The 26,453-nt window shown below is 47.7% G+C and overlaps 1 protein-coding gene across 10 annotated transcripts in view; it reads left to right on the top strand.

The window, feature by feature from the left end:
* Positions 1-26,453, top strand: part of CUX1 (cut like homeobox 1) — a 281,953-nt gene that overhangs the window by 248,110 nt on the left and 7,390 nt on the right. For 9 of the 10 annotated variants that reach the window (XM_071574851.1, XM_071574846.1, XM_071574849.1 and 6 more), the window contains one exon: positions 1,865-13,699. In XM_071574851.1, coding sequence (XP_071430952.1) covers positions 1,865-2,582 — 718 coding nt within the window. In that variant the 3' untranslated portion in view covers positions 2,583-13,699. Of the gene's footprint in view, positions 1-1,864; positions 13,700-22,106; positions 22,244-22,678; positions 22,746-23,910; positions 24,024-24,596; positions 24,714-26,453 lie in introns of those variants that run through there. The other variant, XM_071574850.1, reaches the window with a different exon arrangement.

The raw sequence follows: 26,453 nt of genomic DNA, 5'->3' as shown, positions 1-26,453 counted from the left end.
ATACAGGACACATCAGAGTTTGAGGCTCTGTTGTCTAAAAAATATCACAAAAGAGTAGGAGATAGGAATTTCTGTCCCACTTCACCTGTCACAGACACATCAGGAATTAAACCAGACTTTCTGGAATTGTAATCTAGCCCTTCTGGGTCCCAGATTCCTGTGGGGGGTTTATCCAGGGAACTGCAGCAAACAGTGGAGGTGACTGATGTCTTGAATTACACCAGAAAATGCCAGCAGGGTGCGTGGATGTCAAGGCCAACACCTTCCACCAAAGAGGAATGCCCTCTGGAATTTTCTAGCTGCTGTCACCAGTTCTTCTTTACCATAGGGATTTAATTACTGTGTTAATCAGGAGCCAGACTAGATTCCAGAAGGAATATGTTGGCTGTGAATTCCAGAGGTTTCCCTGGGCGTGGAACTGGTGTTTGGTTCAGTACCTGTTGGAGGTGAGGTATTTTAAATGCCATGCTGGCACAAAGCTCTTACCAGATTCCTCTCCTGCCTTGGGGAATGTTACAGAAGCAGAATGTTCTGGATCAATGTCCATGCAGAAGGATTATAGGCATAAAGAGAGGCTGATAATCAATGTTGCAGGATGCATGCAGTTAATGGTAATAGAAAATTAATGTTAGCACCTGTGGTCTTCTGTTAGGTGAGTGATATTCTCCCAGGGAAAATTACAGACCCCCTAAATCCTTCAGAAGTGTGGAGTCAGCAAGTACTGATGAAATACTCTGTTGCATTTCAAATAAGTCAATAATATCATTAGTTTCAAAAGCCTTATTGAGATGGTGTTCTGCATTTGGCCTTGTGTTTCTCCATTGTGTGCTGTCTTCCACAGCACATCTAAGGAAGAATGGAAAATCCACACAGCCTTCAGCCCTGGGACAGCATTTCACTACAAGCCCCTCAGCAGTTCCCCAGGGCTGAAACCCAGAAGTTTTTATTTCACTCTGAAAGATACAAGTTTTGGTAAACTCCCCCTGTGCCTGTGGTCTCATCCCTGAACCCAGGCCATTGAGGCTCCCTCTTGGTTATAAATTAGGACCTGAATGGGGTACATCAACTCTCCCATGGCTGGAGCAGGACAGAGGAAGGATTAGTCCAGGCCCTAAGGATTTTCCATAAACTGTTCCCTCCTTGTGAGTATTCCGGGAGCTCCTGAGCAGAGAAGGATGGAGGGAGGGAGGACCAAGTTAAATGGCAGAGGTGAAGCATTTGGGGTATTCTTGCACCCCTCAGGTAACAGGAGGAACAAGTGGCACAGTGGGCAGCTTTATCCACTGCCCTGGAAAGCACTACTTGGCTTGTCACTGTTCATGTTCTGAAATCGATTTTTTAAAATAAAAAATGAGGCAGAAGTCAGACTCGCTCATAGACTGACAACCTGTAAAAAGCCAGGGCTTCCCCACAGCACCTTCATCATAACTGACTTGGTTTCCTTTTCATTTCTCCTTGCTGTCTGGGAGAACACCAAGGGCCTTGTCCAAAGTTTTTCCTGGTTTACTTTTTGCCCAGCCAGACTGGCTCTTTCTAGAAGAGTTCTGAATTGGTTTTCACAAGGTGTTGGTGTTACAAGGCATTTTCTTTTGGATCTACTAGAAATGCCTTTTTTTTCTTTTTTATGAGAAATATGAATATATTTCCCACCCAGAAAGTGGTGGGGTCACCATTCCTGGAAGTGTTCCTAAAGTCAGTCAACGTGGCCATACAATTCAGTGGGATGGTGGTGCTTGGTTAAGGCTGGACTCGGCAATCTTGGAAGTCTTTCCCAGCCTTCATGATTCCACAAATCCCACAAAAAGGCATTTTGAGTGGCTTTGCCTGGCTTGGCAGACTCACATCCTTCTCCCCTGTCCCGCAGGTCTCGCATCCGCCGGGAGCTGTTCATCGAGGAGATCCAAGCCGGGAGCCAGAGCCAGGCTGGGTCGAGCGACTCTCCATCGGCGCGGAGCGGTGGCCGGGCGGCTCCGGGCTCCGAGGGGGACAGCTGCGACGGCGTGGACACCGATGGCCCTCCCGAGGGGAAGCCGAGCGGCGGCGCGGAGGCGGAGGAGCACAGCAATGCACCCGCAAAGTCTCAGGGAGGGCCCGGCGAGCCGGCGTTCGAGGCGGGGGAAGAGGCACTGCGAGGCGCCAGGTCTTCGGAGAAAGCGGAGCCGTTCCAGGCGGAGAGCCTGGAGGACACCGACGACGAGGGCCGGCTCAGAGCACCGCGCCAGAGCTCCCCACCGGCACCGCGGCGCGCGGGAGACGCTCTGGAGACACTGCCAAACTCTGCCACGGAAGGGGATGCCTCTACCTCAGCTGCCTCCACCTCAGTCCTTACGGGGGAGAGCTCCTACAAGTCAAAAGAAAGTTCAGAGAAAAGCTCCAGTGTGCCAAGTACGAGCTCGACGCCGGGCTCAGGCTCGCAGAAAGCCAACTCCCTGCAGAGCTTGTTCGGCTTCTCGGAGGCGGCGAGCTCCAGGAACACGCGAGACAGCTCCCTGAGGAAAAAGAAAGCGGCCAACTTGAACAACATCATCCACCGCCTGGAGAAAGCCGCCAGTCGGGAAGAGGCCGTGGAGTGGGAGTTTTGAGATTAAACTGGCCCAACTCGGGAGAGCTGGGAAGTCAAACTGGACCTCTACTGGTTTTCTTGTGTTCGCACTTAACCGCCCTGCGGGCCACAGGGCAAAAACGCCATAGGCCAAGGTGCATATAGAAATCAAAAAGGAGCGTTAAGCCCAATTTATGTTTGTGTTTTCGAGGAAGAAAACTGAAATGTGTAGTCAAGCTTTTTTGTACCCTGAAGTGTTTTTATTATTGCCCTAAGTGATTTCCACGATTTCTGGAATAACTCATACAGCTTTGCCTTGTGCCCTCCTCTTTGGTGTGGGGCTTTAAAAAAATGAAAAAGAGAAAAAAAAAAAAAAACAAAAAAAAAAAACCACCTTAAAAAAAAATCCTTAAAAAAAAATCAAACCCACATATTAAAAGGGGGCTTTTTATCTGCCATCTAATGGCTACAGAGCGATAATACACTATTATCTTCTTAAACCAGGAAAAAAGGGGAGATTTTTCAAAAAAAAAAGAAAAAAAAAGAAAGTTTTTTGTAGCTGTTCAGTTGCCACTAAGAGATTGCACAGTCAACCGACTCTAAACACACTAGTTTGGATTCCTACATATTTTCAAGAAAAGAAAAGAATCTTGTTGTTTGAAACTTTGAATTAAAAAAAAAACACATTTACTCCACATATTTTTTAACAAAACAAAAAAAAAAGTCACATCAGGAAAATATCTTAATTTGTGGTAGCTGACTTAGTGTTTTCTTGTAAGTGAAATAGAATATTGACACGTAGTGCACATTGTTTCATAGCTTTAACTGATTCTGGTCTTTTGCAGCCCAGAATTTGTTTAATACACTCCATTTTAGGCCAAATCAGGACAAAAAAAAAAATCTGAATCTAGGTATTTTATAATCTGCTTTTTAACCTCTAACCACAGAGCACGCTGATCAGACCTCATATCTGGGAGGTTTAGGAGACAACTTAGAAACAGCATGTACTTGATCATTTCACTTGGTTCGTAGTGTACAGGATTTCCTTTCAGCAAAGACAGATCGCTCCAAAAACGTTGGCCAGTAACATTTCAGCCGCTACTTCGGGGGCATAGCCCATATCCCGAATATTCCGCTTCCCTGGAATCCATGGGAAAGCAGTTCATGTGTCCCCATTGCTGTCACACACCACTAAGAGGGACTGGAGCTGCCGCAGGCCCAGCCCTTTTCCTGCTGTTGGTGGCCATTTACTGACTCTCTTCCCACCACAGGCACTGATTTTAAATACGTTTTAGTTGTGGGAAGCTTATTTTTCGTGTGGATAAAGAGTACATGGCAATGACCAGACGGGCTCTTACCAGGACGGAAGCAGCCCAGACTCCAAACCAAAACCTTCGTGCTCTCGAGTCCCAGTCTAGCCCGTTCTGCCCTGCAGAAATACAGCCTTTCCCCCGTTATTTTATGCACAGGTTAGGGCTGATCAAAGTACAAATCCAATTCTAACTTGTCTCTAACTCCTCCTGTTGTCTATATGTATATGCGTGAGCATAGAGGTGTGTAGAAGGATGTGTGTGCGTGGGTGTGTGCGTGCAATTTTATACGTCTGTGTATTTTCTTACGTACTTGTGCACACATAGAGTGCATTACTGCCACCTTTTTTCAATAAGCTGTTTTATCAGTTATGGCTTCTACAAGTTTGCTAATTTAGACTCCTTTATTGCCATATCTTTAAAACTAACAATAGATGATTTCGGAATATATATATATATATAAATATATATATATATAATTTTTTTTTTGCTTATTTATAGGTGCTGTATTTTATTATCTGATTGTTAGGAAGGGATGAAAGGGGGCAAATATTCTTTAGAGGGATAGACTGCCGGCAGTATTGGGTATAATTTACAAGATGTAGTTGTCATACTGTATATTATTGATTGAAGACTTTTTTGACCGTATTGTGTATCATTGAACTTTTGTCTTAGGTCAGCATCTTTTTGATGACACTTTAATGGTGCATTCATTACTTCTTAAGTTTAATTAATATTACTTTTCTGATTTTGGGGGAGGGAGGGATGGGGAGAGGAGTTCCGACTTTAAAGGTATGTTCCCAATATTACACCTCAGTGTGCTTGTATTAATTCATTAGTAGGATTTTTGACTGTAAGATGTGAAACCACATTTCTTGCATGATGTTTTAGAACTTACGTATTTCATTTACAGTCTCTTAACATGCGACAGCAGCACTTAGCGCAAGTTTTCACAAATTAAGAGTCAGTACACTAAAATCCATCCTTTTCCATGATTAAGGAAAGAAGGCTCTAGGAGGCTGAAAGGCAGGGATTTATTTCGGATTTTCACTGCTAGCTGTTTCAGGATTCCTCCTTGGGTAACTGGGGACTTGTGATGCAAAACTAAAATTGAGAAGCGGAGAGAGCAGCTGCCCCTTTCTGTGATGAGCTGAGGAGACAATTGGTCATGACAGACACCAGTGTGTGACAGCACGTGCTGGGAGCGGGTCTGGCTTCCCCCCTGGAGTGCAGGCAGTGCTGGGAACAGCCAGCGAGGGAAGAACGGGGTGAAGCAAAGGGTTCCCTCTCTGTACCTGCCCAGTGTCCCGGTCTGACTTCCAAAGCGCAGCCCCATCGATAAATGCACATCCTGGTAGAACACACATACCCTGAAACGAGTCATAACGAGCTGTGTCTTCAGCCCAGAAGCAAAACTTCTGTCTGGGAGATGCAGGTATTTTCTTATGGTCTTTATTATTTTGTTTTCTATGTTGTTATATGGTTCAGGTTAGTTTTTTTAATTAATTCTAGGCAATACACTTGCCAGTCTGTTCCTACTGTCCTTGTCTGCTGATTTGAGATCCAGGTGCTGGATGCAGTCAAGTGGTCACTCTCAGCTTTCTCCATAGTGAGGGTTTTTTGGTGTTTGATGATTTTTTTTTAATTACTATTCCCCAAACTGTTGTTGTGCCTGTGTCTATCTGATTGCATTCCATGATGCTTACTGAGAGCTCTGGCTGCACTGTACGACAGCAGAACTGTATTCACAGGTCGCACGCAAATGCAGCACTTAAGGTCAATCTCTCTTCTTAATAAGCAATATGTAAGTGCCTTGAAACATATCTTTTTTTTTTCCTGTTTATTTTGGTTTGCTCTTCAGTTTTCCACCAGTTCTTTAGGATTCTTTAACGTCTGCCCACTTTTTAATGCTGTAATGATTTTTAAAAAGCATATCTGTAGCTTGCCCTAGAGGAAATCTTTCTTTCATAACACTAACTGTTAATTCTAAGCTCCATTATTACATTTGAGTCATGTAATTTTGCTGGATAAAGACAGCATTCAGAAGTCAGAAGTCACTCCATCCTGCCAAGGGTTGTCATTGGGATCTATTATGAAATTAATCAAATAAAATGCTGTCAGTATTTCCTATATTTTTGGCACTTTATTAGTGGCTTAGCTCCTTTTGCTGTTTCATATGTAATGATCTGCATTGAATGTGGATTAGCCTGCTGAGATGCTGCTGGGGTGGCCTGGGCCCTCCTGCCTGGGCTCACTTTGGGTTCCTTGGTGGTCAAGGGCAGGGCAGACCCTCAGATCGAGCTCGTGGATTGAAGGGATGCTCCCAGTTTGTCCTGGACTTTAGCCAAGGTCACAGCTGCTTTTCTGTTGGAAAATAGAATGGATTAGCTTGAACTACTGCTGAGATTCTCGGGTTGGACATGAGTTACCTCCTGGCTTTCCCAGCTGGCCAAGCCCCCCCCAGTTTAGGGACTGAACTTACACCGCAGGTGTGGGCCGGAGTTCGGATCCAGTGCAGTGCTTGGAACTCACACTCGGAGGAAAATGTGCATTGGAACTTAATTAAAAGGATAAAAAGTTGGAGAAGAAATGCCAAAGAGTAGCACAGTGGCTGTCACCCCCTTGGGTCTCTGATTGCAGGGGAAGGGAAGGTGAGATGTGGGACTCCTCTCCAGAGGCAGCAGAGCCCTCCCTGCCAACATTTCTCTTCCTGATGGATAAAAGCACAGGCAGTTTTCAGAAAATCCATCATGCCAGAGTCTGGTTTTTTCCTGAGATTCTTTCAAAGCATTTTATATTCTCTGTTTCCAGTTCCATGCTCTTACTAACCCTGAGCATGAAGGGCCAGGGCTATTTTAACAGAAATATATTTATACTGCAGTTAAAATTGTCAATTTTTCTCTCTGGATGGTTAGGGAAGGAAAAATGTGTAATGCTTTGCTAAAAGCCAGGGAAGAGTATCCCTTGGCAGAGGGGTCATGCAGGGGGACTGTCAATACACTTCCATTTTTGTGGATACAGATTTCAGGCAACAGAAATTCATTTAATTACAGTTGCTGTTGATGCCATAAAATTTGACCATTTTATTTATTCATCTGTAAAATGCCTATAAAAAAGATCTACCCTTTAAAGGAACCTGTGTCAGTGCACTCTGCCCAAATAATGAATTAGGGATCCTTTAATAGACTCCTTGCTGTAATAGGAAATATCTGTATTTCAGCTGAAAAGAAAAAAGTATGTGCCTTTCTCATGAGCTGAAAGATCTTTGCATTATTTTTATGTAACTCATTGATATGGGAATGGTGCAGAGCAGGGGGGTCATGGACACGACAGAATTCTATGCAATTACTTAAAACTTGCTATTTTTCAGTCCTTTATCAGGAGAAATAGTAGGTATGGGAAGTGCATCATTCTGGTGGTAGTTCAAGCTGCAAAGCTGATAAATTGACATAAAATAGGATTGAGGGAAATACGACAAAATAACGTAGTGAAATAACAGAAGATGCTGACAGTGGTTGCAGTCCCCCCAAGCACAGCTGCCATCAAAAGTCTGTAGTTTTTCATCTGAAAAGTAATAATTTCAAGTATTCTTAAAGCTTACAAGAATAAAAATGCCCCTGGCAACAACAGGGCAGGTTAGAACCACCCCCTCAAAAAAAAAATCTACATTTTGGCCATATATAAGTTATGAGAATATGCAAAAAAACCAGTGATTGGGTTGGAGCACTTTGCACTTGAGTCCAAACTGGTTTCTTTGAACTGAAACTCCACAATAATCTGGGCCAGTGCCTTCAGCAGGGGTGCAGAGATCAGTAATCTTGGGAATTTGTTGCAGACTGAAAGTCAAGTGGTGCCGTTTTTAACCTGCAGATGAAGGGCACTATTTTTGCTTCATTTATGTCTCTTTCTACAAGTGAGTTTTGTAAATTCTCTCTTATTTCACCTCCTCCAGTGGATTTTCTGTCCTGAGCCACCGAGTGTGGCCGAGCTCTGAGCATTCCTTGGAGACTGTCAGAGCCAGCAGGAGAAGGAGAAAAGTTGGTTCTTAGTGGGGGCTGGATTTGACATTTACTGAAACTAAATCAGGGCTTTCCTGTGAGTGTGTGGCAGTTCTGGCCATGATGTGACCAGCTGGTTATCACCTCCTATCCCTAAATTTAACTCCCACGGATAAAACATCAGCAAACCAGGATTGGTTGTCCTGCTGCTTTCCCCTGTCATTTCCTGCTGCCCCACTGGGTGAGCATCATTTTCTTTTCCTTTGTGTTGCATTTACAATCAACTTATTGTTGAAAAACAGAGAATTTAAAAATTGCAAGGAGAATCCCTGGCATGGGAAGCAAAAGATCTGAATTTCTTTTCTGGCTCAGCCTTCTTAGTTTGAACAGAGATGGAGCAGTCCCTGTTTCCTTCATATATATTTGAGCTCTAAAACACAGAAATATAATTTTACCAATTTGTTCTTCCCTCCCCATCTCTTCTATGGGATATATTGACTATGCCATATATAAAATATAGCTAATAATGAACTTTATAGCAAGAAAAGCCCTTTATGCCATGCCTAGGGACTGATTTGTCCTGCATGACCAGGTCATGGACTGTACCCTCCCCTATTAATATGCAAGGAGAAAATGGTTTTATGCTCTGAACGTGAAATTTATCCTTTTGGAGAAGATTAGCGTTAGGCTTGTGCACTTAAATTTTCAAAAAGCCTTAAAATAGGTATGTGAGTGGTGCCATCTCTGTCCTCAGGGATGATTCCCCCCAGCCAAGAGGTACTGTGGCATATTTAATACAAGTTACTACTTACAAAGTCATTTTCCAGTTGAAGAAAGTCGTTCATTGAACTTTATTAGTGAGTCCCTCCCCAGCATCCTCTGGTACAATCTGCTTTTCCCAAGACCTGGGCACTTCATCCCCAAATCCCTTCCTATCTCTGAGGTCTTTGTTTCTACAATCATTTGTGAGTAGGAAAAAAAACCCTAATGGGATTCCTGGGCTTAATTTTCATTGCAATTCCCAAACATATTCTGGCACTAAAGTGCATTACAAGGAAATGCCTCCTTTTAAAAAATTAATAATAATCTGGTATTTTTTCCTTGCTCAGATCTTCTCTAAAGAACAATTTGCCATTTTTCCAGCTGGCTTTACTCAGAATGATGTTAGGAGATTTTAGCCACAGTTCTGTAGATTTCTTATTGTTAAAACTGTTGGTTTCATCGTATCATTTCACTTTCTTTAGATTTTGAACCAGCTGAGTTCAGAGAGCAGCTGAATTCTCCACCAGGATGAAACAGTGCAGGAAACAGTAGAGCAAAAGAAGGTGCCCCTGTGATGTCACATCTTTGACCTTCTGTTTGAATTTTAGAGGTGGTTGTACTACATAGTACGACCTTCATCCAAAGATCCTTGGAAATGGAGAGTTTTGCCAGGAATTTCCTGCTGCTGTGGAGCCACACCTGCTTTTTGCATAGTTATTGTGTTGTTCTGGTTGTGTCATAACAGCACAACCTCCCTCCTGATGGTGAGAATAATGGCATGAGTTGCATTCTCTTCTGTCTATGCGGGTAATGAATATGCATTTTTAGTTGTTAAATGTGTCTCTGTGCATCATTCCAGTGTGGAAAAGCCCCTCTGTGTGTTTAGTATTTGTGTGCTTGGTCTTAATGGTGCAGTAGAATTGCTACAGCCAAATTTGTGAAGCCATTTGGGACGTAGGTGAGCGAGGGCTTAAAACCAGTGTGTGTTTTAATGGGTAGAGATGCCATTTCCCTCTTGTCAGATCCACTCCCTGCTGTAAAGGGGGATTAGTCCTGGGAGAGACTGGGCTGTTGGAGATATGTGGGTTGAGCTAATGAGGACAGGGAAGATCATGTTCAGAATACATAAAAATGATCCCAAGGGTCTGAGATGTGCAAGAGCCAAGGAATTGGAAAGAAAGGGTCAAACCTCACCTGCACCAGCTGCTCTGTAGGTTTGGTTTCCTGCAGAAGGTGAATATGGCAGGTTCTTGCACACCCCTGGTGTACTCTCCTGTGTCTCTGTACAGCAGGAAGGTGGACAGTAAAGTCATATTTAAAACAATCACAAACACAACAGGTTAAGTAAATTAAAACCAAATATCAAATTCAAGCAATTCAGGCTTGCTCTCCCTCAGCTGAAAATTCAAGTATTCTTAGGAATGAGATGGAAAATCTGTGTTAGGCAGCTCCTCTTGGAAGGCAAATGTCTGTGCTTTCAAGAGAATAAATAAAATCTGTCACTCACCTTTCTCAGAAGTACAATCTTGTCCCCAAGTAACTAGAAAAAATACTGTCTACAATCAGTCTTTCAATCAGACTTCTCTGGCTTTTGTAGCTTATGTTGGACCCTTCATGCTATTTTGATGTGTTATTTATATGTGGGTAAGTTGTTTCAAGCTTTAAAAGTGTTTCCAAAGTACCTGGTTACCTCTGGATGCTGGTACAGGTGATACAGGGAGCCCTTGAGCATCTAGTTCAGAAAGGAGGGGGGTGGGGAATAAGAAAGGTCACATCTGTATCATCCTTTTCCTTGATCAGGGCTTCCATTTCCTTCCCACCTTCTCTAGGGAGATGGAGATCATGGATCATTTCTTTTTTTTTCTGTGGGGGAAAGATTTGAGTTCAGCTTGATAGTATTTTATTTTCACTCCAAAGGCATATCATCAAACTCCTGTACATTGCCCCTCTTCCCTTGAAGCTTTTCAGTTTTGCCACTTTCCTGAAACTTACTCTTTAACAAACTTTCTCTACTTGGAAAGCTATTGTGCCTTATTTCCTGATCCCTTGGTGGAGAACACTCTGAAGCACAGTGATCTGGATTGCAGCATTCCCAGCCTCCTTCCCCTTGGAGGGGAGCAAACACTGCTGGAGTCACGTGGAGCCCCTTTGCTCACGAGCACTTCCCACTGTGTGTTGAGTCTTTGTGCAATAGAAACTCTGGTTCTGTGGCTGGAGGGTCGTGTCCTGCTGCCCACACAGCCGAGCACGAGCTCTGGTTTAGGAGAATTCAGGTTCCTGGGGGGGAAAAAATATCAATCTCCCTCCAGGTTGGCTCCAGTGGGTCTGGGGGCAGGAGGTCAACCATGGCCCAGCAGTGCTGATGCTCGTTAGGCTCAGTCTCACCCCGTGTGCTCGGAGGTCTGTCAGGTCCCAGAAACACTCCTGGACATCAGGCATGGCAGTTCTTGTCCTTTGGTGCCATTATTCCTCCCTGCTGTGCCCATTTCCGTGCCCAGGGCTGTGTTGGCTCTGGGTGGTGAGGCACTGTAAAGTCATTCCAGTTAGTTTGGTTCTGTGCAGAACAGGTTTCACCCACCAGCACCCTCAGCCCTTCCCAGCCCTTGTGTGTCCTTCTCCAAGCTTGCTCTCTCTACAGCATCATAAGGTGAAATACAGAAAGATGGTTTGGAATTAGGAAAACGATCTAATCTTTCCTATTTATGAGATTAATTTCAACAGTTCCTTTGTGTTGGGGTTTGGTTTTTGTTTGATATGATCACAACAGGAGTAAACATATCATTGGTTTGGGTTGGAAAGGACCTTAAAGATCATCTCATTCCAACCCCCTGCCATGGGCAGGGACACCTCCCACTAGACCAGGTTGCTATCCCCTAAATGGATGTTGGAGAAAGCTTGGGATATCCTAGAGATGGAGCAGGTGGTGCCAGCTCGTAGTATCCATATCATTGTGCCCCTGTTGTGTTTTCTAGAGCAATCATTTTTTTTAAGGAAAAAAAAAGTATTTTATCGAAATGCCTAATAAATAATATTATTTAAATAGCTTTTAAAATAATTTAGGACTGAGAATAAGAAGCCTCAGTTGTGAGAGAAGAGACTTAAAGTATACAGAGAGAGAAAATACCCTGAGCCTCCTAGAGCCTCTACTGAGAATTTGCTGCAGATGCAGAGCCCTGGTCAGGGCACATTGCGATTGACTCACGAGTGTTCAGTCAAAATGAGAGACTGGTTTCCTGTGATGTTCATCTTTGTTGGCATATGTTTGACTTTCTGAATTCAGAGCTGATTTCCTTCTCATTCAAAGTTGGTCAAGGAAAAAAAAAAGGAGAAAAATCGTAATTCACCTTGTGCAGCAGCAGCAGCAGCTTTTCCTGATGTGAGCTCTGGAGATCCACCTTGAGCATTGATGTGTGTCATGGAAGGGGGTTAGTTCTCTTGCAGTGTCAAGACACTTTCAGAGAGGTTTTCTCTGGTGAGACAGCACTGGTGGGTGAGAGGAAAACTGCAGGAGGCAGAACCCCAAATTCGGGGTGGGGGAGTGTGAAAGCAGGAGGGACAGTCTGAGGGCTCCGGGAGCAGCAGCCCAGCCCCACCTGGCATGGGCAGAGCTGGCAGTGCTGAGCCTGTGCCAGTGCTGAGCCTGTGCCAGTGCTGAGCCAGTGCCAGTGCTGTGCCAGTGCCAGTGCTGTGCCAGTGGCAGAGCTGAGCCAGTGCTGAGCCTGTGCCAGTGCTGTGCCAGGGACGGTGCTGTGCCAGTGCCAGTGCTGGGCTAGTGCTGAGCCAGGGACAGTGCTGTGCCAGGGACAGTGCTGAGCCTGTGCCAGTGCTGTGCCAGGGACAGTGCTGAGCCTGTGCCACTGCTGAGCCAGTGCCAGTGCTGTGCCAGTGCTGAGCCAGGGACAGTGCTGAGGCTGTGCCAGGGATGGTGCTGTGCCAGTGCCAGTGCTGTGCCAGGGATGGTGCTGTGCCAGGGACAGTGCTGAGCAAGGGCCAGGGCACATCAGCACTTCTGTGGATTGGGAAGCAAATTTGCACTTTGCCTTTCAAAGGTGTCCCACTAAAAAAAAAAACAACCATCCAATGAATTTCCCACATCAGGTTCTTCTTCCTCCTGGCATAGCCCAAAAGAAAATAAGATTAAAGAAGCCCTTGTGTAACTGTTGGATAAGCTCTGCCAAACAGAAGGTCCTTCCTCTGGGAATACTCTATGCATTGCTGTGGTGAAAAGCATTTTCTCCCGTTCCTTGCTGGAAACGCTGCGAGAATGTCACACGTAGGAATTTGGACGTTGATCCCAAAGCAGGTGGAGGCTGGGGAGGGGGGGAATGTTCCTTTATTTTATTTTTTCAGTTGTTTCCCTCGTGTCCCTTTCTTTTTTCTTTTTTTTTTTAATTAAAAAATTAACTCTTTGCATTTGTGCAATAACTACTTGCCATGAGAATGGGCAGACCTTGGAAATGCCCCGACTACTAACACAGCACAAGATGAACTCGAACAGAAAGTGGTGTACTTTTTCCTGAGAACTTTTTTTTTTTTTTAATAATAAGCTCAGTTTTTACCCCAGTGTATTGTGGTGTCTTACATTTTTAGCAGTATTTTATATTTTTTCTGTAACGCACTAAGTCTTAGATGTTTTTAGAGCTTGTTTGTTATATTCACAATCACAGAATTTAAAAAAAAAATGAAAAAAAAAATCCTCACAAAGACCCAATTGACCAAAAAAAAAAAAAACCCCAACAAAAAAAAGTGTCATTTTTTTTGTACAAGTAGCTTTGAGAAGCCCACATTGTGTTGCTGTGACTCATCTTTTGTAACATTTTATTTCTTGGTATTTGTTTAAACATAAAAAGTAAGAGTTTATCTGGCTGGCAGTGCAGGGCAGCGCTCCCTCGTCAGCAGACGGCATTTGTTTCTGTCTTTGTTTGGTTTAGCCATATAATGTTTGTTCTCAGCACTGTACAACGGTCCCTATATGATATGGAGAAGCAATATCACTGTATGAAACTCACACGATGTATTATTATTATTATTATTCACTAGCACCCTAGGTGTGATAATTGAAGTAAATATCTTTTATACAAACACAATTCCGCGTGGGTTTGTCTTTTCTTGAGGTGAGACCTGAGTCCAAGCAGCAAACATTTACATTGTGGTTCTGGTTTGATGATGGGGATGGTTTTGGTGGGATTTGTGTTTGGCCAGGGGAGGAAAATTTACTTTTTGTGTATCAATTCTTACAGGGACTGTGTGTGTGTTCTCAGTATCTTAAACATGCAAGTGGTAGATACCCAATCTGTGTCCTTTGTTCAGTGAAATCCAAGTGTGGCCATTCCTGCTGCAGTCAGTGGGAGGGGAGTACTCAGCATCACCCACAGAAAAGATGTGGCTTGGGGTTGAAACTACAAAGGGGGATTGTTTTGAGCACTGTAACAATATATCAGCTGGTTTTAAAAAATTAAATTCAGTTATCTGAGGGCAGAAATGCTTTAGATTCAAAAATGAAAATGTAAAAGAGTTTGCCCAGAGAGTTGGCTCACTGTTTATTTTTACAGATCCTTTGTAGGAAAATAAATTTGCCATTTTAGCTTTGGTTAGTTCTGCAGGAGTGGGGGGATTCTCTTAAAAATGTCTCAAAAATGCCATTTGGTGCATTCCTTTATTATAACTGTGTGTTTCCTGGTTTTGAAAGGTCTGTGAGGGGATTGTTCCATATGATGGAAAGGTTCTGGGTTTAACACTTTTTTTCCCTTCTTTTTAACCATTGGTCAGAGTGTCCATTGCTATAAATGGTGTTATGGTGTATAATTTGACCCTAATTTTTTTAAACTTGATGCTAAACAGCTACACTTTTAAAGCTATGACTGAGGTTGGTTAGTTTTGGTATTTGTAACCTGCACTTTTCTTTAGGTGGTATCGGCACAGAACTCCTAAAATCACACACATGGTGATAAGCAGAGGGTGTTACACTTGTGAAGGCACAGACCTGGTGGGGGAGGCTGGAGGAGGGTCAGTGGAGCTCAGAGTTGAGCATCTGGGGTCAAACCAGGCTGTTCTCTCAAGCCTTCCTCTCCAAAAGTTTATTTTTGGGAAACTCAAGGGCAACCCAGACCACAAGGATCACGAGAGAGGTCAGGAGCAGATAATTCCAGTCTTCCATGGAGATAGTTGGATTTGTGTGGTGGGTTCACTGGGACAGCCCTTCAGAAGGAGGTTGGAAATCTCCCTTTTGGAAGAAGTGCAGGCTATGTGTTCCCACAGACACTGGGACACACTGTCACCACTGGTCCTGCTGGGACAGAGGTGCTGCCAGGCTTGGATGGGGGAGATTTGCATAGGAAGTGTTGCAGGGATTTGTTGGGTTAATGGGAAAAGTCCTTGTTTGTTGGATCCTTGGGTGCAGGAGTAAGTTGGCACTGCCCATGGTCCTGCTCCTGCCCCACCATCAGCCAGGGGCAGTTTTGTCTTTCAGTGACTTCCACATGGCATCAGGTTCCCCCCAGGTGAGGAACTCTGAGATGGTGCTTTGGGCCCCACTGCTTTCCACTTGGACATGCTATCATTTCCTCCTAAGCATTTCTGTTTTAATGGAAGTGCTGAAGAAATTGTGTTCTTGCCAACAGAGAGCTTCAGAAAACATCATTTGATTACAGTAGAGCATTTTATTTTCTTTTTGCTCCAAGCTATGGGAAACTGATAAGAAAATTCAAACTGTTTTCTTGAACTCTTCCTGGTTACCCATGTAATTATTTTAGTACCCTTGGAAATAATCCCTTCTTCTGTGAAATCTCGATCCTTACAGGGTGAATTTATTAAGCAGTACCATGTTTCTTTGCTGGGGGCTGTTTATTTTGGAGTGGCTGGGCCAGGAGGAAAGGGAAGGAGAAATCCTTCAACTCTTCCCTTCCCAACAGGCCCTCAAAATGTATGAAAAGAGAGGAGGGGAGGGAGAAGAAACTTTGCCTGCACCTCCTGTGCCAGCAGCTGGCAGGGAAACCCAGGGTGGTGAGTGCTGGGGGGTGGGCAGCCACAGAATCATGGAATGGGTTGGGCTGGAAGGGACCTTTAAAGGTCGTGAAGTCCAATCCCCCTCTATGGGCAGGGACACCTCCCACTGTCCCAGGTTGCTCCAAACCCCGTCCAACCTGGCCTGAGACACTTCCAGGGATGGGGCAACCACAACTTCTCTGCCCAACCTGTGCCAGGGCCTGCCCACCCTCATCATAAAAGAAACTTCTTCCTTAGATCTCATCTCAATGACCCTCTTTTAGTAGAAAACCAGCACCCCTGGTCCTACCTCAGTGCAGTTCAGTGGCTCCTTCTGCTCCTCCCCAAGGCCACTCTCCAAGGTGACCCTGAGGGCACTGGCAAGAAGGGCTGCAGGCACTCAGAGGGATGTTGATGGAATGAGTGGGGCAGGAGGACTTTTCCCTGTGCTCCCAACCCTTTACCCCTTGGGCAGATGAAGTCTCAAATGTGGTTCTCAGAGTGTCGGATTTGATCCACTTTCTACTGTCCCCATTTCTCCATGAAGTTCAGGCTGAGCAGGGCTGTTCTTGGCTGGTGCCAGTCCCAGCCCCTGCTGGCTGGCACTGCACATCTTCTGCACCATCCCTGAGGGACATCACTGAAGTTCTTGATGTCTTTGCTTGCAACCTTTGTGCCTGCAGGGAAACCTCATGGCTTCACTCCTGGAACTTTTCCAGGGCTGATACCTGTGCCTAAGGATGTGGGAGATTGTGCTAAAACTTTCAGGCTTTTAGAGATGTTGTTATTTCCTTTCATCATCTCCTTGCTCTTTTGGCCCTTTGCAGAAGGTCTGATCACCCAATGATCTCATGGCAGGTACAGGAAAACTGGGACAACCATAAGCAGCACTGCAGGCTAAAATGATTCCCAGACTAACATAATCCAGGCATTTTGGCTACTCAGGTGCTCTTGGAGCTGCCTGACCTTTCCTCCCTCCCTGGAGATTTCTAGAGAAGTTCCTTTAAAATGTCCCAAAAGCTCAATTCTTGTGTGACTTCTGTAGCATTGGTGGGATCTCTGGAGCACTTGATCTCCAGTATCTTTATTCACTCTTGGGAGATTCTTGGAAGAATCTTAGGATGACAGTGATTTTCATTGCCCTGTGTGAGGTGAGATGCACCTCAACAGACAGCTCAGCTGGGCTTTGGCCCCACAATCTGCTCTTTGGCCTTTACTCTGAAGGGATTTGCACCTCAGAGCCCAAGAGACAGGGCTCTGATGCCTTGTAGAAGAGAAATGTTCAGTCATTTTTCCCAGCCCACTGACAGCTCCCAGCAATGGTGGCCCCAAGGAAAAGGCTTTGCATGAAGTTAAGAGAGATTGAGTGACTCCCACACGCTCTGGGCTGTGCAGAAATGCTGTCCCTCACCATGAAAAGGTCAAGACAGAACTAGGACCATTGGGCTCTACAACACTGAGAGGACTTTGATAACCTTCATGTCGTAGGGAGGATTTTGGCTCAGATCTTCCCTCCTTGGCATCTTCATAGATCAAAAAGTGGGCAGAGAAAATCATGTTGTGCCTCCAGGATTGACTCTGCAGCATCTTGGCCATGTCCCACTCGCCCCTTCAGCTCCAAAGCACAGGGTCAAGTCATGTCCCTTTGATTCCCCTGGAAGGGGAGCAGGACTTTGGGCAATAATAGTCTTTTCTAGAGTTCTTAAAAGCTGAATCTCAAGTGTTTCAAGAGCCTGAAACTGTACCATAGTTTGTGTATAAACCTTGGGAGTTCTGGCACCAGGTGTGGCCAGAGATAAGGCTTTTTTGGCTGGACAAAGCTCCTGGGCAGCAATGCCAAGAAGTCTTGGCACTTATTTCTGCATAGGGAAGAACCATGATTTCACCTTCCAAGTCCCTGTCCACGGCAGCCCAACAAAACTGGTGTGGCCCAACATGGGGAAAAGTGAAGGAGCTCAAAAATCAAAGGGCCCATGGTAGACTCAGCTTCCTGCTTCTTCTTTTGGCTGCTGCTCCTCATCCTGGCACTCTCAGACACCCATGTTTGTGTTGAGGGAGTCTCCAGCTTTGAGCCTTCATGCCAAGGTGCTCTAAGGTTTGGTTATCTTACCACCATCTTCCTTCCAGTCAATAAAATACACTTCAAGCCTTTGAAGTTCTGGGTTTCAGTGCCCTCCAGATGACTTTTCAAAGAAAGCTCCCAGCGTGCCACATCACTCCTCGCCTTGTTTTCTTATTTTTTTACAGTTATGTAAATTTGAGGAGGCCAGACAGAAAGGGAGGGAGATTAAAAAGTTCCCACAAGGCAAATCAGGGTGTGAACTTGCAGAGAGCATCAGCTAATTTGCCATAACTGCCCATGTGTGTGCTCCTACCCTGATCCCTTCAGCAACAGCACTTACCTCTCATTTCCTTCGGGCTCAGAGGATATACATGAGCAGTTACTCCAGTCTCAGGGATGTGCAGCAAGTCACAGCCTATCTCACCCCAAGGTGATTTATTCATCTGTCTGTATCCTCAGTAATCAAGCCACCATCTTATGGAAAGATTGCCTCTCATTTATTTATGTCTGCCCTTATAACTTCAAACTAAGTTGCCAGTGTGTCTTAATTTTCTCCATCTGTGAAAACAGATGCTGTTTATTTTGGATGATTTGCCAAGGGAGCCCAATTGCTGGGGCTTGTTACAGGAGTCAGAGTTGCTGTTGCTCCCTGGCAGTGCTGGGCTCGTGGTCTCACAGGCACTGCTGATGAGTCCCTGCATCTCCAGGCCTCCTATTCCACTCCAGCATGTCCGTGGGGACTGGGGCACCAGGATTGTTTTCCTCAATAATCCCTACAAGGATTTAACATGCAGCTTTGGAGTGGTGCAGACAGACAGGGCTGTCCACAGTGTGAGATTCATCTGAATCTTTTATTCTCAATTTAGGACTGCTTTGTTTCCTCTCTGTATGAGGCACCTTCGTGTCTCACCACGTGGCCTCGGATGGGTCCTTTATTTCCAGAAACACGATCCCAGGGCAGTGTCAGCCATGGCTGAGCTTCTCCAGCAGTGGGTTGGAGGTACATTTAGACTTGCCAGAACAGATGTCTTCTTTAGAGCATGTCCTTTCAGCAGAGGCTCTTTCTGATCCTCGTTCAGTTTGGGGCAAGATACCACTGAATCCTCAAATGGTTTGAGTTGGAAGGGACCTTTAAAGGTCACCAAGTCCGTGGGCAGGGACACCTTCCTTTAGACCAGGTTGCTCAGAGCCCCATCCAGACTGGCCATGAGCACTCCCAGGGATGGGAATAGTCCAGTCTCAGCTTCTCATTTTCTGTGTGTCACACAAGGGTAAGTTGGACCTTCCTGTGCCTGCCAGGGTGGCACTGGAGTGTGGCACCAGCCAAGGGAGGTGGCTTCTGCCAGCGTGTCCTGCCCAGTGGCTGCACTTCATCACTTTTCTTTGTGAAGCAATGGCAATGTCAGGCTCAGCTTCTCCTTCACCTCAAAAGGCAGAGTTTGAGGCTAAAGTTACACACTTTAAACTGCAGTTTCCCCAGGGCTTCACCTCCTTTGTCCCATTATCTTCTGCAGTACCTCTCCGTCTTCCGCAGCTTTTGAGGTATTTGCACATCTGAGGGGTCAGAGCAAAGGTTTTGCAGCACAGCAGCTCAGGGAAGACAAAGGCACATTTCCTTTTGCTGGATCTCAATGCCCAGGCTGACCTGCCTTCCTGGGAGAGCTGCCCACCCGCTGCTGCAGGTGAAGAGTCACTGGCAGAGAAGTGACGAGCTCGGGAGTGGTCACGGCCCCTTTGAAAAAGAGAAGGTTATGATTAAAAAAACCCACCAAAATCCAACTGTGAAGAGTGATACTGACAGAGGGATGAGAGAGCAGCTCTGTGCATTTGGTTGCTTGCAGTGTTAGCCATGGTTCCAGGCTTTTCTGTTTTCATGGGTGGTTTGGAGAAGACTGGCCAAGGTCAGGTGAAACTTGAGGGAAGGAAGATCCCTTGAAAACTGGGAGATGTGTTTCTTTGGTGGCCCCTTTTTCTCTCAAGCAAACTGAAAGTCCATGTAACTCAAAAGCCAAAAGGATCATTCAAGAGAGACACTCAGGAGATGGGATCCAAGGCTTGGGTCTCCTGCAGGATGCCAAAGCTCAGCTCTGCAGAGGATTTTTGGGCAGGGTGGGAAGCTGGGAAACATGTCGTGCCCCAGGCAGCCTCTGCTCTGCTCCTGGCTTGGTGCAGCCTGGGCAGGATGCTCAGCCCTGCCTTGTGCAGAATCAGGCCCCAGAGCCCATGGTTGGCCAGTAATAGCTTCCCAATTACACTTCAATGCAATTTAAAAGACAGCCAATTGAATAATTAACCGTAGGGAAGAGGTTTTCTTCTTTCCAAAACTTGTTAATGCAAATATTTTGCATCAGGCCACCCATGTTTTGGAGCAGGCAGCGATTCCCCATTCCTGGAGAAACACTGACCTCCAGTGGGATGTGCCTTTAGCACAACCACTTCTGCTCCATCCTGAGCCTTTTCGTGGGGGCTAGAAAATGTAAATATGCACCAGGGGGAGGAAATAAATCCATGGGTTGTGTCCAAAACGTGTGTGACCTCCCTTTCCCTGCAGCAGCCTTGATCCTTCTGAAGGACACGGGTAGGACAATGGGGAATGTCTTTAAACTGAAAGAAATTTATCTAGTCTGGGTTTAGATGGGATATTATGCAGAAATTCCTCCCTGTGAGGGTGGGCAGGCCCTGGCTCAGGTGCCCATGGAAGCTGTGCCTGCCCCATCCCTGGGAGTGTCCAAGGCCAGGTTGGACAGGGCTTGAAACAACCTGGGCTAGTGGAAGGTGTCCCTGCCTATGGCAGTGGTGTTGGAATGAAAGGAGCTTTAAGGTCCCTTCCAACCCAAACCACTCTGTGGTTCTGTGATATGAACACAGAAATTGTGTTTCATACAATGGAATAGTTTAAATTGAGTAAGACCTTTAAGATCATGGGCCAAACATTACCCCACTGCTGCCACCAGTGGCCACCACTGTCCTCAGGTGCAACACGTACACGAAAAGGAGGGGAATTTGCACCAGCAAAGCCTCTGCTTCCTGGGAAAGCAGCGCTGGCTTTGGGCATCTCTCTGTTCAAGCCTCCATCGCTGCTGCTGCCAGTCCAGCCCTCCAGCCAGGGCATCACACCCCGTCCAAGGGCAAGGACCCCCCTCCACAGCCAGTTTTGGGGTGTGCAGAGCAGCCCCCAGCCTGGCAGGACTGGGTGAGCTGGAATTGAGCTGCACCCACGTTGTGCCCCTAATCTGAAAGCTTCAGAGAGGGCAGGAGCTTGGGGGGCACCAGGCTGCCCTCACTGCCCCCCAGCACCACTTCTGCCCAGGCAGCCTCTGCATTTCCTGCTCCCTGGGATAAATGAGGATTTCTTTTGCCTCCCAGCTGTCTGGAATTTAGGGGAATAATTACAAAAGGAATTATCAGGGAGGGAGTGGAACAGCTGGAAGCTGAGCTTTCACCCACCTGGAAATCCAGGCACAGAGGGACACATCCTGCATCCCTGAGGTGGAGATGCTAGTGGTGCAGAGTGCTGGCCCTGAACCTGGAGCTGAGCAGGTTTCTAAGCCAGAGAGAGGCCCAGACATTGCTGGCAGCAAGGGAGAAGGGTGAGACAAGTTGAATTCTGCTGCAGGACAGTTTGGGGATAGATTTGCCAGCAGAGCACAGAGCTTGCCCTGCAGTGCTGGTCCTGTGCCTCTCCCTGTAGCTGCATTTTGGCCCCAGCACATCTCTCTGTTGCTTCACATCTGGGCTGGGGTCATGTGAGGGGAACGAGAGGGTTTTGTTTTGCTCCTGGAGCATTCCAGGAGCCTGTTGTGGTTTAGGGTGTGGGTTTTACTCTGGGGGGCAACTGGAAAGAGGGTTCCTTTGTAAAAAATTGGCTGAGCAGGGGTGCTGGGGGCTGCACAGCCTGGCCTGGGGCAGGAGTGGTCCCACCTGAGCCCCTCCTGGGAGTGAGATGTCCCCCACCCTGCTCCAGCCCCCCACAGTCCCCATCTGCCCTGTCAGTGCCTGTCCCAGCACTCACAGCCAGGGATGTGCTGCCCAGAGTCTCTTCCATGGTGCCTTTCCCGTGCAGACCAGACCTGGGGATCCATTGTGGGCCTTATCCCTCTCCAGGTGCCCCCACACTGTCCAGCCAGGATGCTGCCAGGTACCCCTGAGGCACCAAAAATACCTTGCTGTTGCCTTTGAGGCAGCCACGTGGGTACAGGCAGCTGCCTGCACTCCTTGCCCTTGGCACTGGGACATGCACTGGTCTTGCCCATGGTCTGTGCTCACCTGGGGGCATCATCAAGGTGGGCTGGACCTCTGGTCCTGAGCAGGGATTGTAGTGTACCCCCAGAAATAAGGAGAGAAAGGGGTTGCTGCCCAAGAGTTGGCTCTGGTGGGAGTTTCTGGTGCCCGCTCTGCACACTGTGGGGTTTGGGCTCCCTGGTGACAGCCCTGGCTCTGTTTTCCAGTGCGCTCTGCAGAGCTGCAGATCCAGCTGACCGAGGCTGTGTCCACTCTGGCTGGACAAAAGGAGCTCGTTGCCAAACTGGAGCATGACCTCAGCACCATCCAAGCCCTGTCCGCTGTACATCGCCCGGATGCAGAGGTAACCCAGCCCTGGCAGAGGGCACTGACCCCCCAATGGCCCCAGGGGTTGGCTGGCACTGCTGCAGGGTCAGCAGCAGCCCTGGAGGATGTTTTACCTCCTTCTTTTTTTCCTTTTTATTTCTCCTTCTTTCTCTGTCTTCCTAACAACTCACCCAGCAGAGGTTTGCATGATGTCCTTGCAAGGGGGTGGTGCTGGTGTGGGAGGGGGTGGTGGCAGCGGCATCCAGGAACCATCCAGCCCTTCTCCTTCCTGGGCAAAGGTTGGGATTCGAGGTTGAACACCAGCCTCTCCATGTTGTCTCAGTCTTGATGTTTGCAGAGTGCTTGGTGGGTGCAGGTGTTGGGGCAGTGGGAGGATTCAGGAGGGGATATTTTGACCAGGCACCTTTGGGTGGGTGGGAAATGCTTAATCCCTTCTGCTTGTGCTGCCCAGGGTGCTGCCAGCCCCAGCCTGGAGAAGATCCCTGAGCCCATCAAGGAGGCCACAGCGCTGTTTTACGGTGAGAGGCGGGTGCAGGGCTGGGGCTGTGCTGGGGGGACACTCTGGTGCCACAGGCAGGGTGGTCACCTCTGCAGGGATGGCAGCATGAGGATGCTCCTGAGCCAGCACAGGCATCACCTGCTCAGGGTGTCCTTCACTGGGACCAGTGATGGGTTTCCTACGCTGGGTGTGGTTCATCCATCCTCCAGCTGCTCCCAAGATGGTGCAGTTGGCACGTGCCAGGCCTGGCTCCATGCTGAGCTGGTGAACCCAGGCTGAACCAAACACTCTGTGCTCTGCCTCCTGCTCTCCCTACACCAAACCCCTCCAGAGACAGCAAGTGAAGCATTTCCTTTACATCAGCTCCCAGGCTGAGGTCTGCAGGAGAAAATTAATTGAAAAAAATAACAACTCTTGGCTGCTCCGGAAAAAAAAAACAGAACACTTCCTTTCCTTTTTTATTTTCTTTTTTTGTGTGTGTGTTCTGTTTTTTTCAGGGGGTTCTGGCTTTTTTGTTTTGTTTTGAAAGGTTTTGAAAACACACGATAAACAATATCACAGCAACAGTCCCACCAAGCCAAACAACCTGCAGCCACCCATCCTGCTCTATGAATAGCTGCTCTGTGCAGCAGGGCTGAGTCACAGCCTTGGAGACATATTTCTCCTTGGCCATGGATGCCTCCCACTGCTGGGAAGGAAGAGCAGGGAGGGTTGGCCATGGCCCCCCAGGCACCCACAAAGCCCCATCGTGGGGGGCAACCATGTGGGGCACCCACATAATGGGGTCCCGTGCACAGCAAGGTGGTGATGGCTGTGGGGTCGGGGTAGGAGAGAGAAGAGTGTGGATGGAGTGGCTGGTTGTGGCTCTGGGGCTGTTTTTAGGGCTGCAACTGCTGCAGAATCTACAGGAAAGAGTCTGGCAGGGATGGGGAGGGTTGAGGTTGAGGAGAGGCAGGCATGGGTTGCACCATATAATGCCATCGGTTTCCCTGTTCATTTCCAGGATAAGTCCCTAAAAAAATTTTAAAACCCCATAAATATTAGTCTATGTTGCAATAACTGTGGACAGGAGTTTGTCTGTGTGCCCCCAAGGTCCACAGTGTCAGAGGGAGGACCTTGAGCAAGCCCTGGGATGGATGGTGGGCATCTACCAGGTCATCTCTCATGACAAACCTTGTCTGCAGGTCACCCTCCATCCTCTGGCGCCTCATTCCCTGAGGGGCAGGTGGACTCGCTCCTCTCCATCATCTCCAGCCAGAGGGAACGCTTCCGGGCCAGGAACCAGGAGCTGGAGGGGGTATGTCTGGTGGGGAGGGGGCTGTGGGGGCTGCAGGACCTGCAGCTCTGGGCTGGCTGCTTCAGTGACCTGCAGGGAGTTTGGTGTCAGCCCCTGCAGGCAATTCTGCTGTGAGCAGACCCAAAGCCTCCCCCAGCCCATCCATGATCAAGGGCAGGTCCAAATCCCTGTCACTTTGCTTGGCCACCTGGCACAACATTTGGGGTGCCATGGGAAAAGCATGTGGGGAATGTGGTTTGGGGTACAAATCCAAACTGAAGTACAGCTCAAAATAACCTGTTCAAAGCCATCAGGTTGGCTTTGCACCTCCTGTGGGGCCAGGTCTCAGCCCAAAGCCACCCAGAGCCACCTTGGCTGCCCTTCTTTGGCCATGGAGGGCTGTGGTTCTTTGTGGATCAGCACTGGGAGCCCCATTCTGTCCCACCTGGGGCAGGTTTGATTTGGGGACAATTCTAATTCAAAGCCAGGGGATTTTAATTCCTGAGAAGGGACTGAACCCTGGCTGGATGCACCAGGTCACCCCAACTCCTGCCTCCCACCTGGTTAGATCCCATTTTTCCCTCCCTGCTGCAGGAGAACCGGATGATGCAGCACACGGTGCACGCGCTGCAGAGCGAGCTGGACAACCTGAGAGCTGACAACATCAAGCTCTATGGGAAGATCAAGTTCCTGCAGAGTTACCCTGGCCAGGTGAGTGTCTGTCTGTCTGTCTGTCCATGCTCCAGCTGCGTTCACACACATGGGCTCAGACCACTGTCCCCCTGGAGCAGCAGGAAAAGCACAGTACACACAGCCCCTTGGAAAATTAGAGCTAATTAGGGTGGAAAAGGATGCAGTGCTCAATCTAGAGGAGCAGAGACCCAGCCTCTCTGCTGGGAAGGCATTTCTGAATGGTGCTGAAGGGTGTTTGACATCTTCAAAGCTCAGATTTCCTCCCTGAAAGAGCAGCTACAACTCCCTTTCATGCTCACTGCTGAAAATGTGATGCTCCAGCAGGCAGGTTGTGGACGGTTGTGGCTGACCAGGCAGGCAGTGATTAAGGTGGGACCTCCTGGAATAAATCCCTGCAGGGAGAGCCTGGAAAATCATCCTGTCCCACATGTGCTCATTCCCCACCACCCTGAACTGAGAGCTGCTCCCTGAGCAGCCAGAAGACAGACAGGCCAAAAGAGAAGAAACCAGCCCCAAACCATCCCAGTAACCCCAGGAGGAGGCTGAGGAAGGGGAATAGAGTTTGCTGCAACCTGCTGTACTTGTGCTGTTTCTCTCAGGAGGTTCATCCCTGGAAATCATGGGGCTTTTACAGGAGGGTCAGGCTGCCTGGAAGTTTTCCATTGCATCCAATTCCCTGGCTGGAGTCAGAATGTCCTGACCTCAGGCTTTCCTTCTAACTGCAAAAGTGCCACTAATGAAGGGGACACCAGTTCCCTGCCAGCCCACCCCTCTCTGCGTCCTTCCTGTGTCTATTTTATTGACAGATACTTTAATTACCATTTGAGGATGGGAAACTCCTACAGCTGTGAAGGACCTTATTTGGTTCTTTTATTTATGTCTCAGTGATGACGCCAGGTCATCCCCTCTGACATTTTTTCCCGTTTCTCCTGCGGAATATCATACCCATGTTTATCCACTGCCACAAGGCAACCCCTGCATGCCATCGACATGAGCTAAAGAGCAACACCCTCCGTGGCAGCAGCGCTCGGGGATTGCATAATTCAGCCCCTAATCGGGCATGTGACACGTTAAAAATACTCATCAAAGATCATTCAATAAGGCCAGGCCGTGGCGAATTCATCGCCCCTAAATCGGGAGCTGCTCTCATCGCCATGACCTGCGGCATCGGATTGCGGAGCCTCAGGGCATGTTGGCTACAGGTTTACACAGCAGTGGAACAACCAACCAACCCCGCGGGCACAGGAGCAGGTCCGGAACGAGCTGGCAGGGCAGAGTGCAGAGGGCAGAGTGCTGGGAATGGGGGTGGATTAGCACCAGAGCCCCTGGGCAGGGGGGACAGAGCTGGCACAGACTGTGCCCATGCCTGCAAACAGCACGTGCCGTTTCCAGGCTGGGGTTGGGTGGGAATGATGTGGAGTCTGCAGTTCTGGTGACCTGCAGGGGCAGCGCTGGAGGAAGGAGGAGCAGGGATGTGCAGGCTGCAGGAGCATCCTCGGGGCTTTCTGGTGCTGGGGCTGTGCAAGGAGAGCCTCTGACCCAGGAGAAGTATAAAATCCAGCCTATCTGAACAGGCACTCAGCAATAGAACAAGGGGACACGATGGGCTCAAGCTCTGCCAGGGGAAATTTAAGCTGGAGATCAGAAAAAAATTCTTTGCAGAGAGAGTGCTCAGGCATTGGAATGGGCTGCCCAAAGAGGGGGTGGATTCCCCATCCCTGGAGGTTTTTCAGCTGAGATTGGCCGTGGCACTGAGTG

Source organism: Pithys albifrons, chromosome 21 (genome assembly GCF_047495875.1).
Source record: "Pithys albifrons albifrons isolate INPA30051 chromosome 21, PitAlb_v1, whole genome shotgun sequence".
In the NCBI taxonomy this organism is placed as follows: Eukaryota; Metazoa; Chordata; class Aves; order Passeriformes; family Thamnophilidae; genus Pithys; species Pithys albifrons.
The sequence above is the reverse complement of the archived record's forward strand: the minus strand, read 5'-3'. Positions and strand labels throughout refer to the sequence as shown.